The 17,082-nt window shown below is 47.3% G+C and overlaps 1 protein-coding gene across 28 annotated transcripts in view; it reads left to right on the forward strand.

The window, feature by feature from the left end:
• ARVCF (ARVCF delta catenin family member) overlaps positions 1-17,082 on the forward strand; it is a 552,351-nt gene that overhangs the window by 251,484 nt on the left and 283,785 nt on the right. For 16 of the 28 annotated variants that reach the window (XM_035098127.3, XM_035098131.3, XM_035098129.3 and 13 more), the window contains exon 5: positions 1,738-1,982. In XM_035098127.3, coding sequence (XP_034954018.1) covers positions 1,767-1,982 — 216 coding nt within the window. In that variant the 5' untranslated portion in view covers positions 1,738-1,766. Of the gene's footprint in view, positions 1-1,737; positions 1,983-16,306; positions 16,986-17,082 lie in introns of those variants that run through there. The other 12 variants (XM_088659535.1, XM_088659526.1, XM_088659536.1 and 9 more) reach the window with 1 other exon arrangement.

Raw genomic sequence — 17,082 nt, forward strand, 5'->3', positions numbered from 1 at the left:
TGCACAAAGCAATGCTCCTTAATCACTTTGGCCACGCCCACCTCTGTGGCCCTTGTAGGGTTGGCCAACCCTCAGAGCAGATCTCAAAACACATCCACTCCCAGTTTTGTGCGATGCCCAAGCCATACATGTTTGTGCAAATATAACATGCACTGATCTGTAGGTGGACATGATGTTTTTTGGTTCTTTTTGCATGGGGAAGCTTCCGGTGAAAGAACCCCCTATTGTAAACATGCCGTATATGAAAACATGTGTTAGAGCAGCTCAGCCTTGGGAAGTCGCAGCAAGTCTCAGCCAACCTTGAAGCTTCATCTTGCCGCTAGCAGTCCTCTGGTGCGGTGCTTTTGTAGCTTAAAAGAGTTAATTCTGGTCCATCTATGAAAAGCAAAGGCATCAGATGTGAATGAAAGCTATAGAAATAATTGGTTGGCTGGAAGTTGGTGGGAGAGGGGGAAAGAGAAGAAAATGGGAAGTTAATGTATTCTTAAAAGTACATTATTGTTTGCATAGTGAAATTACTTTCATGAAAAGTGTGAGAATCACTTGTCAGACAGAAAGCTTGGGGGGGGGGGGGACAGGACCAGTGCCTGTTGAGATAAATCTAAATTCTGTTCAAGGTGTACATAGTCTTTAAAAAAAGAAAAAGAAGATTTGGTGCAATGCCATTAAGTAAGTTTCTGGAAATCAAACCTTTTCTAAACGATATGAACAAAACAACCATCACCTTGGGTTTTTATCCAGTGCTAATCAGAGAAGACACATTGAAATCATTGGACATGACTAAGGACATGTTCACATCATATGTTTAAAGCATTATGATGCTACTTTAAACACTAGGTAACATCTGGCCCCATGGTTCATTTTACATACCAGAAATCCCTACATATTTTACAGAAACTATACCATTTAGTATTCCATTATTACATCCATCATAACTTTTTTACACTTTTGAATTTATCTTAATGCTGCCCACGTTTTCAAATAAACACAATTTTCCTCCATATATTCAATAAACCTTTTCCAGTCTTCTCTATGTTCTTCTTGTTCTCTTATTCTATATGTTAAGTCTGCAAGCTGCACAGATTCTATCAACTTAAGTTGCCACTCTTCTTTGGTTAGGACCTCGCTCGTTTTCCATTTTGGGGCTAACATAACACGGGCCGCAGTAGTGGCATACATAAATAACCTTTCCTGACACCTGGGAATTTCAGTTTGAATTATCTCCAACAGAAAGGACTCTGGTTTCTTGGGAAAGTACTTTTAAACACCCTCCCTCCAATTCATTATGGATCGCTTCCCAATACCCTTTTACCCTTTTACAAGTCCACTACATATGAAACTGGGAACTGTAGTTTGTCAGGGAAATCTGGGGATCACAGCTCCATGAAGTTAATAGGGGTCTCCTAGCAGCTCTCAACACCGTTAAGAAACTACAGCTCCCAGATTTCTTTGGGATATGCCATGGCAGTTTAAAGTGGTATCGCAGTGCTTTCGGCGTATGGTGTGAATGTGCCCGAAGATAAGCCCATTAATTTCAATGCATCTGTTCTGATTAGAACTTAATTTTCAGTCTGATTAGAACTTAGCTGGATCCAGCCCTTTGCTTTTGAGCATAAATATGATGCCGCGGACTAATTAACCTGTGCCGTTTTTCCTTTTCCTTTTCATTCCTGACCTCTGACCTGTGTCTCCTTTCCCTCACCCTTTTCCCTGACCTTTGTCATTGGCCCATATCAGTGAACAGGCAAGACAGTCTGAGCCCAGTCATGGAGGACTATGATATCAGGTCTGCTGCCAGCATTTTGGCATCCGTTAAGGAGCAAGAGGCTCGTTTTGAGCGCCTCACCCGGGCCCTCGAAGAAGAGCGGCGCAATGTCTCCTTGCAACTCGAACGCGCCAATCAGCCCTCCGACCGAGTGACCATGTGCAACATTGGCAGTGCTCAGCCCCTGGCAACCGCCTGGCAGCAACTGGTCCTGCAGGTAAACTGCCTGCTCTTATTGCTTGTCCCCTCTGCGTTATGCATCATCCCCACCCCTGTCTCCATCACCAACGTCCATTTAAATATGAAAGACATTTATTCATGGATCACGTTTTGTATACCAGCCATCTTTTCCATTTTGTTGGGAGTTTCCCAAACCAGTAGGGGGCAGTAGATGGAAAGGCAACCTCTTCTTCCTTCACCGATTCCTTCTTGAGTAACTTCCTGTAGATTGTTTTTTTCGTTAACCTCATAACGCCATGATGGCCACATGTAAGCCTGTACTCAGGATGGGTTTGTTTGCTCAGAGGAATAAGCCTTAAGTTTCATTATCGTTTCAGCCAACGGTCTTAACAGTCTTCAAAGAGCTGTTCAATAGGAGTATAGCATCTAGATCAAGGGAAGTAATAGTACCACTGTATTCTGCTCTGGTCAGACCTCACCTGGAGTACTGTGTCCAGTTCTGGGCACCACAGTTCGAGAAGGATACTGACAAGCTGGAACGTGTCCAGAGGAGGGCAACCAAAATGGTCAAAGGCCTGGAAACGATGCCTTATGAGGAACAGCTTAGGGAGCTGGGTATGTTTAGCCAGGAGAAGAGAAGATTAAGGGGTGATATGATAGCCAATGTTCAAATATTTAAAAGGACGTCATGTAGAGGAGGGAGAAAGGTTGTTTTCTGCTGCTCCAGAGAAGCGGACACGGAGCAATGGATTCAAACTACAAGAAAGAAGATTCCACCTAAACATTAGGAAGAACTTCCTGACAGTAAGAGCTGTTCGGCAGTGGAATTTGCTACCAAGGAGTGTGGTGGAGTCTCCTTCTTTGGAGGTCTTTAAGCAGAGGCTTGACAGCCATATGTCAAGAATGCTTTGATGGTGTTTCCTGCTTGGCAGGGGGTTGGACTGGGTGGCCCTTGTGGTCTCTTCCAACTCTATGATTCTATGATCCTATGAGCTCAAGCTTAGGTCTGGTCAACGCATGTTGGGAAATGAGGTAGTTGGATGTTGTGAAAAGATCGGAATGGATTGCAAGGGCAGAAGCTGTATATATTGCAAGGTGACTGTCTGGAGTGCCAGACTTGGGCACATGTTTACATATGAGTGTGAGGCTCAGGGCCACTAAAACTGAGGATTGTTAAAACTGAAGGGAAACCTAGAACAAATCACGGCAACGAGGAGTGCTCATGTTCAGAGTTTCAGTCATCTGGACACACTCCTCTCCAGGATACTCAATTCGCCACCCCAGTTTCCTGTCCCCCACCTCAGCAGTCATATAGAAGTGTAGGGTTGGAAAGGGATCCTAAGGGTCATCTAGTCCAACCCCCTGGAACACAGGAATCACAGCTAAAGAATCCCTGGCAGATGGCCATCCAACCTCTGTTTAAAAACCTCAGAGGAACCCACCTTCCAAGGTCGCTCATTGGATCAGGACTGCAGTTCTTGCACCAGGAAGTTCTTCCTAACGTTTGCTTGGAATCTCCTTTCTTGTAATTCGAATCCCATTGATTCAGGACAATCGGCATTCTTTGCCCAATGAGCATGCTTATTCTACGCTGGGCTGCTTTTCAGTTCCTCCCCTATTTAAGGTTTTTTCCTATTATTTCTTAATTACAGGCAGCGGCCATTCTGAGAATGTCCAATTGATGCGCATAATTTTTGACCACAGAAGGGAGCAAGAGTGGTGGAATGGGCCTATGCCCAACCACTGATGTGCGCAATGACCTGGAACCCAATCGTGTATTGTTTTTAAACTGTCCTCACCTTTTGGGGGGGTACTATTTGTAAAAGCAATTTTAAAAACGTGTTTCTAGCTGTTTTTATAGTTTGTAAATTGCCACAGGAAATTAATAATAATAATAATAATAATAATAATAATAATAATAATAATGCATATGCCTAGTAGGGAGATGGGTATCTGATAGAAGCTGCTTTGCATGGTCAGAGACTTAGTCCATCTAGTTCAGGCATAGGCAAACTCAGCCCTCCAGATGTTTTGGGACTACAACTCCCATCATCCCTGACCACTGGTCCTGCTAGGTAGGGATGATGGGAGTTGTAGTCCCAAAACACCTGGAGGGCCGAGTCTGCCTATGCCTGATCTAGCTCAGTATTGTCCACTCTGACTGCCAGCATCCCTTCAGGGTTTTAGACAAGGGGTTTCCCTAGCCCTACCTAAAGATATCAGGGATTGAACTTGGGACCTTCTGCATGCAAATCACTGAATTTTGGCCCCATCTCTAAATAGAAACAGCTGTGCTGGTTTTCTGTCTGCAGCATGTTCAGTAAATGGGCAATCCACCTGCAATCTCAGGTAATGCAGTCTGTTCTGCTACCTCATATTGCTGCATGTATAGGCTACACCTTATGGTAGCATGGGCTTTTAGTCAGTCTTTTATTGTATAGCATGGTGGGTGTCCTCCCCACCTTGTTACCTGGGGTTCCTGGGCTCCTTTATACCCCAGCAGTACACTCCAGACCGACTCCTGGATGCAGTGCTATTGTAAATTGGAGCACCTCTTGGTGCTGAGATGTGGTTTTTAGTGTGCATTCTGATCTCCCCCAGAACATAATTTGAGTAAAGTCAACAAAATGGGAGTGGTGTATAGGCTCGTGTCAACTTATCCAAAGGTCTAGATTTTGTTTTTGGGGACACCAAGTGTTCTGGGTACTGGCTGAATTGAAATGGATGTCCAAGTCTTTTCTGCAGAGCAGAAGTGAAGGCTTGGTTTCTCTTTGTGAATATCTTGTGTTTTGATATTTGCATTTGGCCTCATGTTGATTTGGGTACAGTGTTATGTTGGTGTCCAGTGCTGGAAGCCCATAGAGAAGGAGGTAAGGTTGCTGAGGGATTACAGGACCACGGATAGCTCCAAGCGAGAGAAGGTTGAGCCTCTGAGACAGGGCGGTCCAACTTTTCATTCTAAGTGGGCCACAAAAGTATAGTACTTCAGTATGGAACATGTGGGGCACACACTGCCTTGTTGCATGGGTGGGGGGAGTGAGGCCAAAATTTGACCCTCCCAGTCCTAACAGGTTACATCCTGTTTTACAGTGTCCTCCTCCTGCTTCTCTTTCAGACCTCAAGATGATACTTCCTCTTTATTTATCTTCTGATGGTGTAAAGGAGCAGGCATGGGTGCCTCGTTTTTCTCTAGACAGACCAGAACTAGAAACTTTTCTACCCAGGTTATGTGTTTCCTACAACAAACAACTTCATTGTGTGTGGTTTTGCAAGTATCTTCAGACCTCTATGTGGTGTTAACACTGGCAAGGGTTCCATCACGGGTGCAGAGAGAATCACTTGATACTGCAGTAATCACGTGCCAAGCATATATGTGTGAACTAGGCTTTAGTTTCAAAGGTAGACCCAGTTACAGGTAGGTAGTCATGTTGGTCTGCCGTAGTCGAAACAAAATAAAAAAATTCCTTCCAGCAGCACCTTAGAGACCAACTAAGTTTGTTATTGGTATGAGCTTTCATGTGCATGCACACTTCTTCAGATACACAGAAACTCCTACTGAGAGTTTGGAAAAGATCCTGGTTGTGTTAGGTGACAGAAACTGGGCAAAAAAGGTACTTGGGTTTTTCTTCTTCTTTGGGGATGAAGGGGTTTCTGAGAATTCTGCTTTGGGACTAGGACTGTTCCTGTTGGAGAACTATCCATTTTCAGCTACAGTAGTTGGAAAGAACCATAGCTCTGTGGTAGAGCGTCTGTCTGTCTCCAGGTAGGGCTGGGAGAACCAGCCTTGCCTGAAACCCTGGAGAGCCACTGATAGAATCATCAGAATTGGAAAGTTGGAAAGGACCATGTGGGTCATCTAGTTCAACCTCCTATTGCAGGAATCTTTTGCCCAATGTGGGGCTCGAACCCATGGATCTGAAGTTAAGAGTCTCATGTTCTATGAACTGAGCTATCCCAGCAGTCATAGTCAGGGCCATCTTAAGCATATCTGGTGCCGTGGTGCAAAGATCCCTCCCACGCCCCCCCCCTTTCCCAGAGTTGTCAACCTTTTTTTAGGGAGCTGACACCACACTCACACATTATCTCTGCTCGGGGGAAAAACAGGAAACATAAACTTTTTTAAAAAATTAACAATGCTCGTTTTTATTAACAAGCTTGTTTATTAACAATGCACTTATATATACGACACCACCACATTGACCAGCTTCCCCTGCGGACTGAAGGGCGCGTTGTGGCGACACCGCTGCCTCCCCCCGGGGGCCGCAAAAGGACCCCGCACCCGCCATCCCTTGCCCCGCACCCAGCGTCTTCCTGTTCGCCCCGCTGGCTCTGCCCCGGAGGCCTATTGGTGGGGCGGCCGATGATCTTCCCTCCCTGCCCCTGTCTCTGTCTGCCTGTCTCCCTCGCTCTGTCCCTCCACGGGCACGGCGAGCAGGGGGAGACTGATCCCCGCTTACCTTGGCAGTGGCGCTCCGGGCAGCCCCAGCCCAGCAGCTGCTTCGTTGCTGCCGCTGCCCGAGCACCCATCATGGAGGCGGTCATGATCCACCTCCTCCCTCAGGCCTGGCCTTGCCGGCAGTGCGCTTGTGCAGCGGGGGGCGCAGATGCAGTGGGTCCAGCGGGCGGCTTCTCTCCCTGCTGCAGCCCAGCCCAGGCAGGCGAGCAGGAGGGACGCAGCTGACAATGTTTGCCGCCCCTTCTGCGCCCTGCTGGGCGAGCACCGTGGCGTAATGCGCCACTCAGCCTTGCCCTAAAGACGGGCCTGATAATAGTAAATTAGACGGAGCTAGGTAGGCCCAATGGTCTGACTCAGTATATGGCAGTTCATATGATCCTGTTGAAGCCAGCCCTTTGTTCAGAACCATGAGGACTGTAATCTTACTATGGTTTAGAGCAGGGGCTGTAGCTTAGTGGTAGAGCATACGCCCTGCGTGCTTAAGTCCCCAGGTTCAATCCCTGGCATCTCCAGGTAGATCTGGGGGAGACTCCTGTCAAAAATCTTCGACAGCTGGTGCTGGCCAGAGTAAGCAGTGCTGAGCTAGACAGACCAAAGGTCTGACTCAGGAGAAGGCAGATTCCTACGTTACAAATTTATCTTTTCCTCTTTTTGTTTATACAAGGACCAACCTCCAAGGGGATTTGACCTTGCAACTCTCTTCCCCACCCCAAATTTCCCATTGCTTTTGGGGAATGGGAAGTTAAATAATAAGTTTATTTCTGTTCCAGTGGCCAGTCTTTTCCCTAAGGAAACCCGTGACCTGAATATTTAAGCTGTGCTGGCTCTTTCCTTCGGCAAAATGTAGATTCTCCGTTTCTCACACCTAGCAGGTCAAAGGGGGTAGCTGCAAATCAATCAGTCTGCCGAGGTTCATGATCTGCTTTGGACTCTGTAGGTGTCAGTGCTGTTATACTGATTTCCCTTTCCCCTTTGAGCTGTGAACCTCTTGCATTTGAGATCACACCCTGTGACAGACCTTGTTGTGATTCTTAGGAAGAGTTCCTGTGCCCTTTAAGATGAAAGGACCAGGCGATATGTCAAAGTGTCCTTGCAAACAAAAACAGATCATCTGCAATCCTCTGCACACTTTCCTGGAATAAAGGCCCATTGGACAGTTTGGTCTGAACATACTTGTGGATGATTAGACTCCACATCTGCTGTGATAAAGCACCTCTAAGTGACTTTAATGAGAATCTCATCATAGAAGAGAAGAAGAAGAGTTTGGATTTGATATCCCGCTTTATCACTATCCGAAGGAGTCTCAAAGCGGCTAACATTCTCCTTTCCCTTCCTCCTCCACAACAAACACTCTGTGAGGTGAGCGAGGCTGAGAGACTTCAGAGAAGTGTGACCAGCCCAAGGTCACCCAGCAACTGCATGTGGAGGAACGGAGACGCGAACCCGGTTCCCCAGATTAGGAGTCTACCGCTCTTAACCACTATACCACACTGGCTCTCGCCACACTGGCACCACATCATATTCATAGACTTTATTAGGATTTTGGAAAGCACCAGGGGTTGTGATAGAGCTTAAGTCAGAGAGAGAGAAAGAGAGAGACGCCCATATGCACTGGACATTTCAAACAGTATCATATCCCTTTAAACAGTTATGGGTGCTGGGAGTTGGTAGGAGACCTAAAGTTCTGAGTAGTTTAATAATCAACCCCTCTTCCCATGAAAATCTGGGAATTGTAGCTTTTTGAGGGGAATAGTGGAGTGGTCTCCTAACAACTCCCAGCACCCTTAACAAGCCACAGCTCCTAGAAGCCATGACTATTTAAAGTGGTATGATACTGTTAGATGTTCAGTGAAGATGGGACCAGAGAGAGGGAGAGAGGGAGAGAGGGGGGGGGAGAGAGATGTTACCTAGAGCAGTGGCTTCCAAACCCAACTGTTGTTGTTGTTGTTGTTGTTGTTGCTTAGTCGTGTCTGACTCTTCGTGACCCCATGGACCATAGCAGGCCAGGCACTCCTGTCTTCCACTGCCTCCCGCAGTTTGGTCAAACTCATGTTTGTAGCTTCAAGAACACTGTCCAGCCACCTCGTCCTCTGTCGTCCCCTTCTCCTTGTGCCCTCCATCTTTCCCAACATCAGGGTCTTTTCCAGGGAGCCTTCTTTTCTCATGAGGTGGCCAAAGTATTAGAGCCTCAGCTTCAGGATCTGTCCTTCCAGTGAGCACTCAGGGCTGATAAGTTTGATCTTCTTGCAGTCCATGGGACTCTCAAGAGTCTCCTCCAGCACCATAATTCAAAAGCATCCATTCGTCGGCGATCAGCCTTCTTTATGGTCCAGCTCTCACTTCCATGCATCACTACTGGGAAAACCATAGCTTTAACTATACGGACCTGTGTTGGCAAGGTGATGTCTCTGCTTTTTAAGATGTTGTCTAGGTATGTCATTGCTTGAAGGGGCTTAAATAACTTAGAGAAGTTATATTTTGACCAAACGTGATCCACCTGGAGAAGGAACCGGCAGGCCACTCCGGTATCCCTGCCAAGAAAACTCCATGGACAAAGACAACAAACCCAACTGTACCACTATAAAATTTCTAAGGGTCTTGGAAGACCAATTGATTATTTTTCTGCCTGTTGCCTATGGACCCAGGTGCAGTTGTGTAGTGGTTGTGCAGAGCAGGTGGCAAATGAGGACCAGGAGAACCAATCACCACATTAAACCATAATAGCAGCTGTTTGGAGGGTTGTATTCCACTGCATGTCGTGTGCATGGTGAAGGTTGTTAATGGTTCATGCGTGGCATATGTCCACAGTTTCTAGTAGCGATGGAAACCCTTGTTTTTGAGCCATCTTTGCTGGACCATTGGAAAGCATAAGACAGAGGATCTTGTGGGTTTATGGAGTGGTTTACATGACAGGATGGCACTGGAGAGAGAGAGAGAGAGAGAGAGAGAGAGAGAGAGAGAGATTAAACAGGAAACCAGACGCATTGCCTAATGGAGCGACAATAGATTGTTAAATGTTTTTCAAGGATGTGGGAGAAGCTATTTGTGACCGTCAAGTCAAGGGGCAAGGAAGCAGACAATTTATTGAGCCGCTTTGAGAGTGTGGGGCGGTGAATCCAGTGCTGGTGGGTAGGGTGGGGAAGAGGTTAGACCTTTTGCATTTTTTTCATCTTGAATTTCTGAGAAGGGAAGAGCTAGTTGCCTCCTTTCCTTGTGCCAGCCTAATGTGAAGAGAAACGGGAGCTTCACAGGCGTGGTCAGCGCTGGGAAGGAAAAGCAGATCTAAAAAATGTAGCAAGACGTCTAGTTCAGTAGGGTCTACATAGCAGCTCTTGAGGGGCCTTTCTCAGGCTGATGTGGAGATGCAAAGGATTTAATTGGGAGTTTTTTTGTGGGCAAATATTGTGCCATACCACTAAGCTATGGGCCATGCCCTTAAGAGTTGTATTGGTTGCTGCCTTATACTGACCTGGATCATAAGTCATAAGAAGGTTAGAATAGAGTTGCTAGGTGAGGCCAGCGGGCCATCTAGTCAATGGGTAGACAAACTAAGGCCCTAGGCCCAGATCCGGCCCAATCTCCTTCTAAATCCGGCCTGCAGACCTCCGCTGTTGGAGGCAGTATGCTGGGAATCACAGGTGGGATGATTGCTCTCGCACTCAGATTCTGCTGGCAGGTTTTTCGTATGCGTCAGGTTGGCCACTGTGAGAACAGAAGGCTGGACTAGAATCAGGGGTCAGCAAACTTTTTCAGCAGGGGGCCGGTCCACTGTCCCTCAGACCTTGTGGGGGGCCAGACTATATTTTTTTGGGGGGGATGAACGAATTCCTATGCCAGGGTTCCCCAAACTAAGGCCCGGGGGCCGGATGCGGCCCAATCGCCTTCTAAATCCGGCCTGCGGATGGTCCGGAATCAGCATGTTTTTACATGAGTAGAATGTGTCCTTTTATTTATTTTATTTATTTAAAATGCATCTCTGGGTTATTTGTGTGGCATAGGACAGGGGTCAGCAAACTTTTTCAGCAGGTAGCCGGTCCAGACCTTGTGGGGGCCGGACTATATATTGAAAAAAATAATGAATGTATTCCTATGCCCCACAAATAACCCAGAGATGCCTTTTAAATAAAAGGACACATTCTACTCATGTAAAAACACCAGGCAGGCCCCACAAATAACCCAGGGATGCATTTTAAATAAAAAGAGCAATCACCCCACCTGTGATTCCCAGCATACTGCCCCCAACAACGGAGGTCCATCTAGCTTAGTGTTGTTTATCTGTCCATGATTTTAGCCAAGTACATTCCCAGCCTTACCTGAAGATGCTGGGGGCCCTTTTGGCATGCAAAATGTGTTCCCTGCCACTGGGCAGCAAGGGCCAGTCGTGAGTTAAGCACGAGCCCCATGGCTGCCTGGTCACATGCGCTGCAATGGATCTCCCTCCGTCTTCATTTCCCCCGTGACACTTCCTTGCTCCCCTTCCTTCTGTGAATTTATTCCCATGCCTGTGTGAATTTATTCCCTTCGCCGTCTATTTTAAGATACCATTTGCGAATTCGTGTCTAGGTGGAAATATGTCTCCTCTAGCTAAGCACCCATCATATTGCTACAGCTTGAAAAGAATATCTGAGCAGCTGAGATTTGTTTTATTTTATTTAAGGAATTAAAAGCACTGGGTCTTTTCTGCAAGATGTTTGACACACACACCCCAGTCTTTATTATGCTGCTTAGTTTTCTGGTGGTAGAACACAAAATAGTCCAGATGCACCCTCTGAGAGAGTTTTATTTGAAAGCGAGAAGTCTGGATGAATGGTCTGGAAATGCTTCCCCCCTCCGTGGGATGCTTGTCATTTGATTGATGCAATCAGCACGTGATTACTCCAAACAGTGGGAGCATTTTCTAGGAGAGGCTGGGGGGGGGCATAAGAGACGCTGGAAATGGGAGGAGGCAGAGAGAGAGAGAGAGAGAGAGAGAGAGAGAGAGAGAGAGAGAGAGAGAGAGAGAAGGATGAAAGAAGGGAGCTTTGCAGTGTGAAAATGCCTTCTCTAAAAATAAACAGCAATCTATGTGACCTGACTTCCAGATTTGGCTTTTTTTGTTGTTGAAGGCTGCGTATCTCTCTCTCGCTTGGCAAGGGACAGTGTGGGCCTTTCGGGAACCTTAGCTAGGCTCACGCGGGTCTTCAGGATTCAGGACATTTGCACCCCACACTTCCTCCGAGGAGCATGCATGGGATTGTCCCATTTTCTCCCAACCCCGTGAGGTAGATAAGACTGAGACTGTGTGACTTTTGACCCAAGCCAGCCCATGAGTGCCGAGGCTGAGAGGAGGGAAACCTGAGTTGGAACTCCCAAAATTCTGGTTAAAGACTGGTTTCCAGTCAGAGAAGGCGAGAAAGCATCCCCTTGCCCAGATTGTCTGGAGTTTTGGGCTGGGTTGTCATCAATATGTTGATGACACCCAGATTTATCTGCTGATGGACGGCCGCCCTGCCTTGGCCCCGGACACACTGACCAGGTGCTTGGAAGCTGTGGCTGGATGACATAGCCGGTTGAAGTAAAATCCTTCAAAGACAGAGGTCCTCAGGCTGGGTCGGGGCGACATGGGTTTGGGGGGCCAACTCCCATCTCTTGCGGGGGCTCAATTAGTGCCAGCGCCTTCTGTCAAGAGTTTGAGTGTAACCTTCGATGCCTCCCTTTCCAAGGAGGCGCAGGTTGCAGCCACAGCAAAAGTGGCATTTTGCCATCTCCGGCGTATTAAGCAGTTGGTCCCCTACCTTTCTCACCCTGATCTGGCCACAGTGATCCATGCGACAGTCACCTCCAGGCTTGATTATTGTAACTCGCTCTACGCGGGGCTGCCCTTGAAGCTGACCCAGAAACTCCAGCGGGTGCAGAATGCTGTGGCGAGGCTCCTTACGGGGTCCCGGCCACGGGATCACATTCATCCAGTGCTTTACCAGCTGCACTGGCTCCCAGTGGAGTACAGGATCAGGTTTAAGGTGCTGGTTTTGACCTTTAAAGCCATATGCGGCTTAGGACCCTCGTACCTAGGAGACCGCCTCTCCTGGTTTGCCCTGCGGAGGACCTTAAGGTCCACAAATAACAACATTTTGGAGATTCCAAGCCATAAGGTGGCTAGACTGGTCTCAACTTGGGCCAGGGCCTTTTCAGTACAGGCCCCGACTTGGTGGAATGCTCTCTCACAGGAGACCAGGGGCCTGCGGGATTTGACATCTTTCTGCTGGGTCTGCAAGACGGAGCTGTTCTACCTGGCCTTTGGGCTGGACTCAGTCTGACCCTTATGTTTTCCTCCCTTATGGTTTTGATCTGGCCATTTTAAAATGAGGCTGCATTTTAAAATTTTAAACTTAAATGGTATTTTAACCCGTATTCTAATTAATTGTTTTTCTTTCTTTTATGTCTTATTGTAATTTTACTGTTGTTAGCTGCCCTGAGCCTGGTTTTGACTGGGGAGGGCGGGGTATAAATAAAAATTTGTTATTATAGTATTATTATTATTCATGTTCAAAGGTAAACCTAATTCGCACTTTCCCAAACATTCTGAGAACTGAAAGGGAGCCATCCTTTAAAAACCGCCCTTCTCTGAATTTTGCAATGCAGCTTTTCAGCCAAGTAATATAGACACAAGTGGATACATTGAGCTATATCACATTCCACGTTAGTGGAAAAACACACACACTCAGAAACGGATTCTTTTCAGGGAAATCGCTTTGCAGAATTGAGCATATTGGGTGAAATTGCATACAAATGTGTGTATATTGGGGGGCGGGGATCACAAGTATTTTAGGGCCTTGTGAATTATCACAGAAATGTACAAGACTAAACAAAATATGGGAAATAATGAGAAGCTAAGGGAAACCAAAATGGATCAATTTGCCTGTCCTGAAAATGTACTGAAATATCCTGAAAATATTGCTTGCTTGCTTGCTTGCTTGCGGATGGTGCTGTCTACATCATTTAGTGGTTGATTTAGCATTGGTGTGATTTGGCTTCATGGCTTTGGGGATGGCACTTAAGAAAGAATCATAGAATTGTAGAGTCATCTGAGGGTCATCTAGTCCAACCCTCTGCAATGCAAGGATCTCAGCTAAAGCACTCATGACAGATGGCCATCCAAGCTGTGCTTAAAAACCTCCAAGGAAGGAGAGTAAATGGTCAGTAAAGAAATATAAGATACAGTGATGTGATTTAAAGAGTCAATAGGAAAAAAACACCAAAAGGAAAAGGATGTGTGGTCTATTATTTTAAAGGGTTCCATGGTCCAAATTAAAACATTTTTTTAATTTCAAAAAGAATTTAAAAAGCAATGCTGAACTGCACCAAATCCAGACACTTTCATAGACCTGTACTTTGCTGTCACTCCTGAATTGCTGTGTTTGTTTGTGTCCAATCCCAACTCACTTGCCATCCAGCAACAATTTCGTAAGTTGCAAGCAGGCGCTGGTTGCAAGCAAAGGCTGGATGAACCATGGAAGGCTTTCACTGTGCAATTAACAAGTGAGTCTCTGGCAGGGTATGGTGCCACAGACCCCCAGGGGGTCCTTGGACCCATAATTGGGACACCACCAGTCTAGAATATTTTTATTGAGTCTTCATCATACAACTCTTTGAACCTGAATTTTTTTGGGATAGCTATCCTGCTTCATTTCCAATTGCGTTGGTTGGCATTGATTCATGGCAGGGCCTCCTCAGTGGTGGTTCCCCATTTGCGGAATGCCCTCCCTGGTGCGGTGCATCTGTCTCCCTCATTATTGACTGTCAGGAGGGATTTGAAACTGTTTCTCTTTAGCCAGGCATTTGGTGGCTGACGGAAGCTGTTCCCGGCAACCCTGGAATCATTGGCTGAGAGAATGTGACTATTTGTAGGCGATATTGTTATATGTCCTTGGCTCCTTTGAGCAAAATAGTGAGATATAAATGGAATAAATAAATAAATGCCGTGCAGGAGCACCCTTCAAGGTGGCAATATGCCAAGGAAGCATCATGGATCAGCTCAGGGCCGTCTTAAGTGCCCCTGGCGTTGTGGTGCGCCGGATCCCTCCGGCGCCCCCCGCCCCGTTTCCCAGCGCAGTGGGCGGGCAGGCGCAGTGCGGCTGCTACAGGCACTGCTGCGGCGGCGGACGGGCAGGCACAGTGTGGTTGCCGTGGGTGCAGCTGCGCAGTGGGCCAGCGGGCGGGCACAGCTCACGGCGCCCACCTGGCGGGCTGGCACCGTGGTGCCCTGTGCCACCCAGCCTGGCCGTAGGGCCGGCCCTGGATCAGCTCATAAAATGGAATGATTTCTGGAAGGGACCGTAAATATTTAGTGATGTGACCCTATCAATGTGCTCCTAGATTTCTTTCTCTCCTTTTTTCAATCTGTTATTTTTCTGCTTGCATTTCTTTAGAAGCCAAATGTTCATTGACACTTACAACATCTCTGACACGATAGCCACCCTACTGCATAGGTTTTCAGGATAGGAGAATACTGAGGGTTGGCAAACAAATCTGAGCAAAGATACTCTAACTTCACCCAGAAGAGGCTGGCCAACAGATCCGCCCTCTGGCGCTCAGAGCTGCTTTGACTGTTATGAGATCTTGTTTTGTTTATATGGAGAACATTTCCGTGTTGCAGGGGGGAGAGGGCGTGTACTGCATGTGTGACATTGCATGAAGTCACCGCACACACGCCACATGTATTTTCCTGAAATACATGCAACAAGACAATGATAGATGGTCTGAGGGGAAACTGTATTGCATGTGGGAATGGGCACTGTCTACATGCTCTGGATCAGTCTCAAGCCCATCATGTCTCTACTTGCAGCCTCTTTCTGCTTCAGCCTCTGCTTCCTGTCCAGAGGAGGGCAACCAAAATGGTCAAAGGCCTGGAAACGATGCCTTATGAGGAACGGCTTAGGGAGCTGGGCATGTTTAGCCTGGAGAAGAGAAGGTTAAGGGGTGATAATAATAATAATTTATTATTTATACCCCGCCCATCTGGCTGGGTTTCCCCAGCCACTCTGGGCAGCTTACAACAGAAAAATGAAATAAAACAATTAAACATTAAAAGCCTCCCTAAACAGGGCTGCCTTCAGATGTCTTCTAAAAATCTGGTAGCTGTTTTTCTCTTTGACATCTGATGGGAGGGCGTTCCACAGGGCAGGCGCCACCACCGAGAAGGCCCTCTGCCTGGTCCCCTGCAACTTGGCTTCTCGCAAAGTGGGAACCATCAGAAGGCGCTCGGTACTGGACCTCAGTGTCCGGGCAGAATGATGGGGGTGGAGACGCTCCTTCAGGTATACTAGACCGAGGCCATTTAGGGCTTTAAAGGTCAGCACCAACACTTTGAACTGTGCTCGGAAACATACTGGGATAGCCATGTTCAAATATATTAAAGGGTGCCATATAGAGGAGGGAGAGAGGTTGTTTTCTGCTGCTCCAGAGAAGCGGACACGGAGCAATGGATTCAAGCTACAAGAAAGAAGATTCCACCTAAACATTAGGAAGAACTTCCTGACAGTAAGAGCTGTTCGACAGTGGAATTTGCTGCCAAGGAGTGTGGTGGAGTCTCCTTCTTTGGAGGTTTTTAAGCAGAGGCTTGACAGCCATCTGTCAGGAATGCTTTGATGGTGCTTCCTGCTTGGCAGGGGGTTGGACTGGATGGCCCTTGTGGTCTCTTCCAACTCTATGATTCTATGATTCATGGGTGAGTTCATAGTTGTGCCCAGGTACGAAAATTATCGTTCCCGGAGAAGCTTTTGGTGTTGTTTGGAATTCCCCGAAAGAGGATAAATGCACCAGAAGAGGTCGCAGAGGAGGCAGGTGTGCGGCACCTGTTGCTGGTGTTGCACCCGGCGCTTCCTCGTCTTGCCTTTCAAACCGGCATGTTCTCAACTCCTTTCGATAGAGAGTGAAATTTGCTTGCCTGGCTTGTGTCGACGCTGTCCAGTGGGGTCTGCTGTGTGAGCCGGTCGTGGCTCTCTGGAGCGGCTGGCTGGCTGGCTGGGTGTGGCCAGAGGCTGCTGTAGTGGAGCTTCCAGCTGTGACTGTCAGTTTCCGCCCCCTGAAGCGGACGCGGAGAGTTTGCACAAGCCACAGCTTTGCAGCGAAGATCAGAGCTCTCCAGAAGCAATAGCAAAGGAAGGGCATCAGTTTGGGGCTTTTCACCGCCCTCCCCTGCTCCTCCTCCTCCCCCAGGAATGAAGACAGGCGGGAGGGAGTGAAATCAAAAGCATGTGAAGAAGACCTCCCCCCTCCTCCCTTTCATTCAGAGCAGGTTTGATTGGGGGGCCGGCCGTTTTTCTCCTTTCCGGATTGGTTCTGCTTCCCGTCTGGATCGATTTGAGGGGCTCTCCAAATACTAGAGAGAGAGGGAGGGAGAAGAAAGAGTCCATTGCCTGCCAGATTCTCAAGGCAAGAGGGACGGATCTCTTCCCTAAAACACCTTGCCTGCAAACCGGATTGATTTGGGACTTGATGTATTTTTCTCCCAATTATAAATATCTATTTTTTAAAAAAATATTTTTTGCCCAGGAGGAACTACAAAACTGATTCCTTGCATAAATGCCTGCAGAACTAAGACAGGTTAGTAGATTTACTTGACACCTGCTTTGCTTCTCAGCCTCCCTTTTCAAGTTTTTTGGGTGTGTGTGTGTGTGTGTGTGGAGTGAAGGCGTTTGAT

Source organism: Zootoca vivipara, chromosome 16 (assembly GCF_965207765.1).
Source record: "Zootoca vivipara chromosome 16, rZooViv2.hap1.1, whole genome shotgun sequence".
NCBI classification, from domain to species: Eukaryota; Metazoa; Chordata; class Lepidosauria; order Squamata; family Lacertidae; genus Zootoca; species Zootoca vivipara.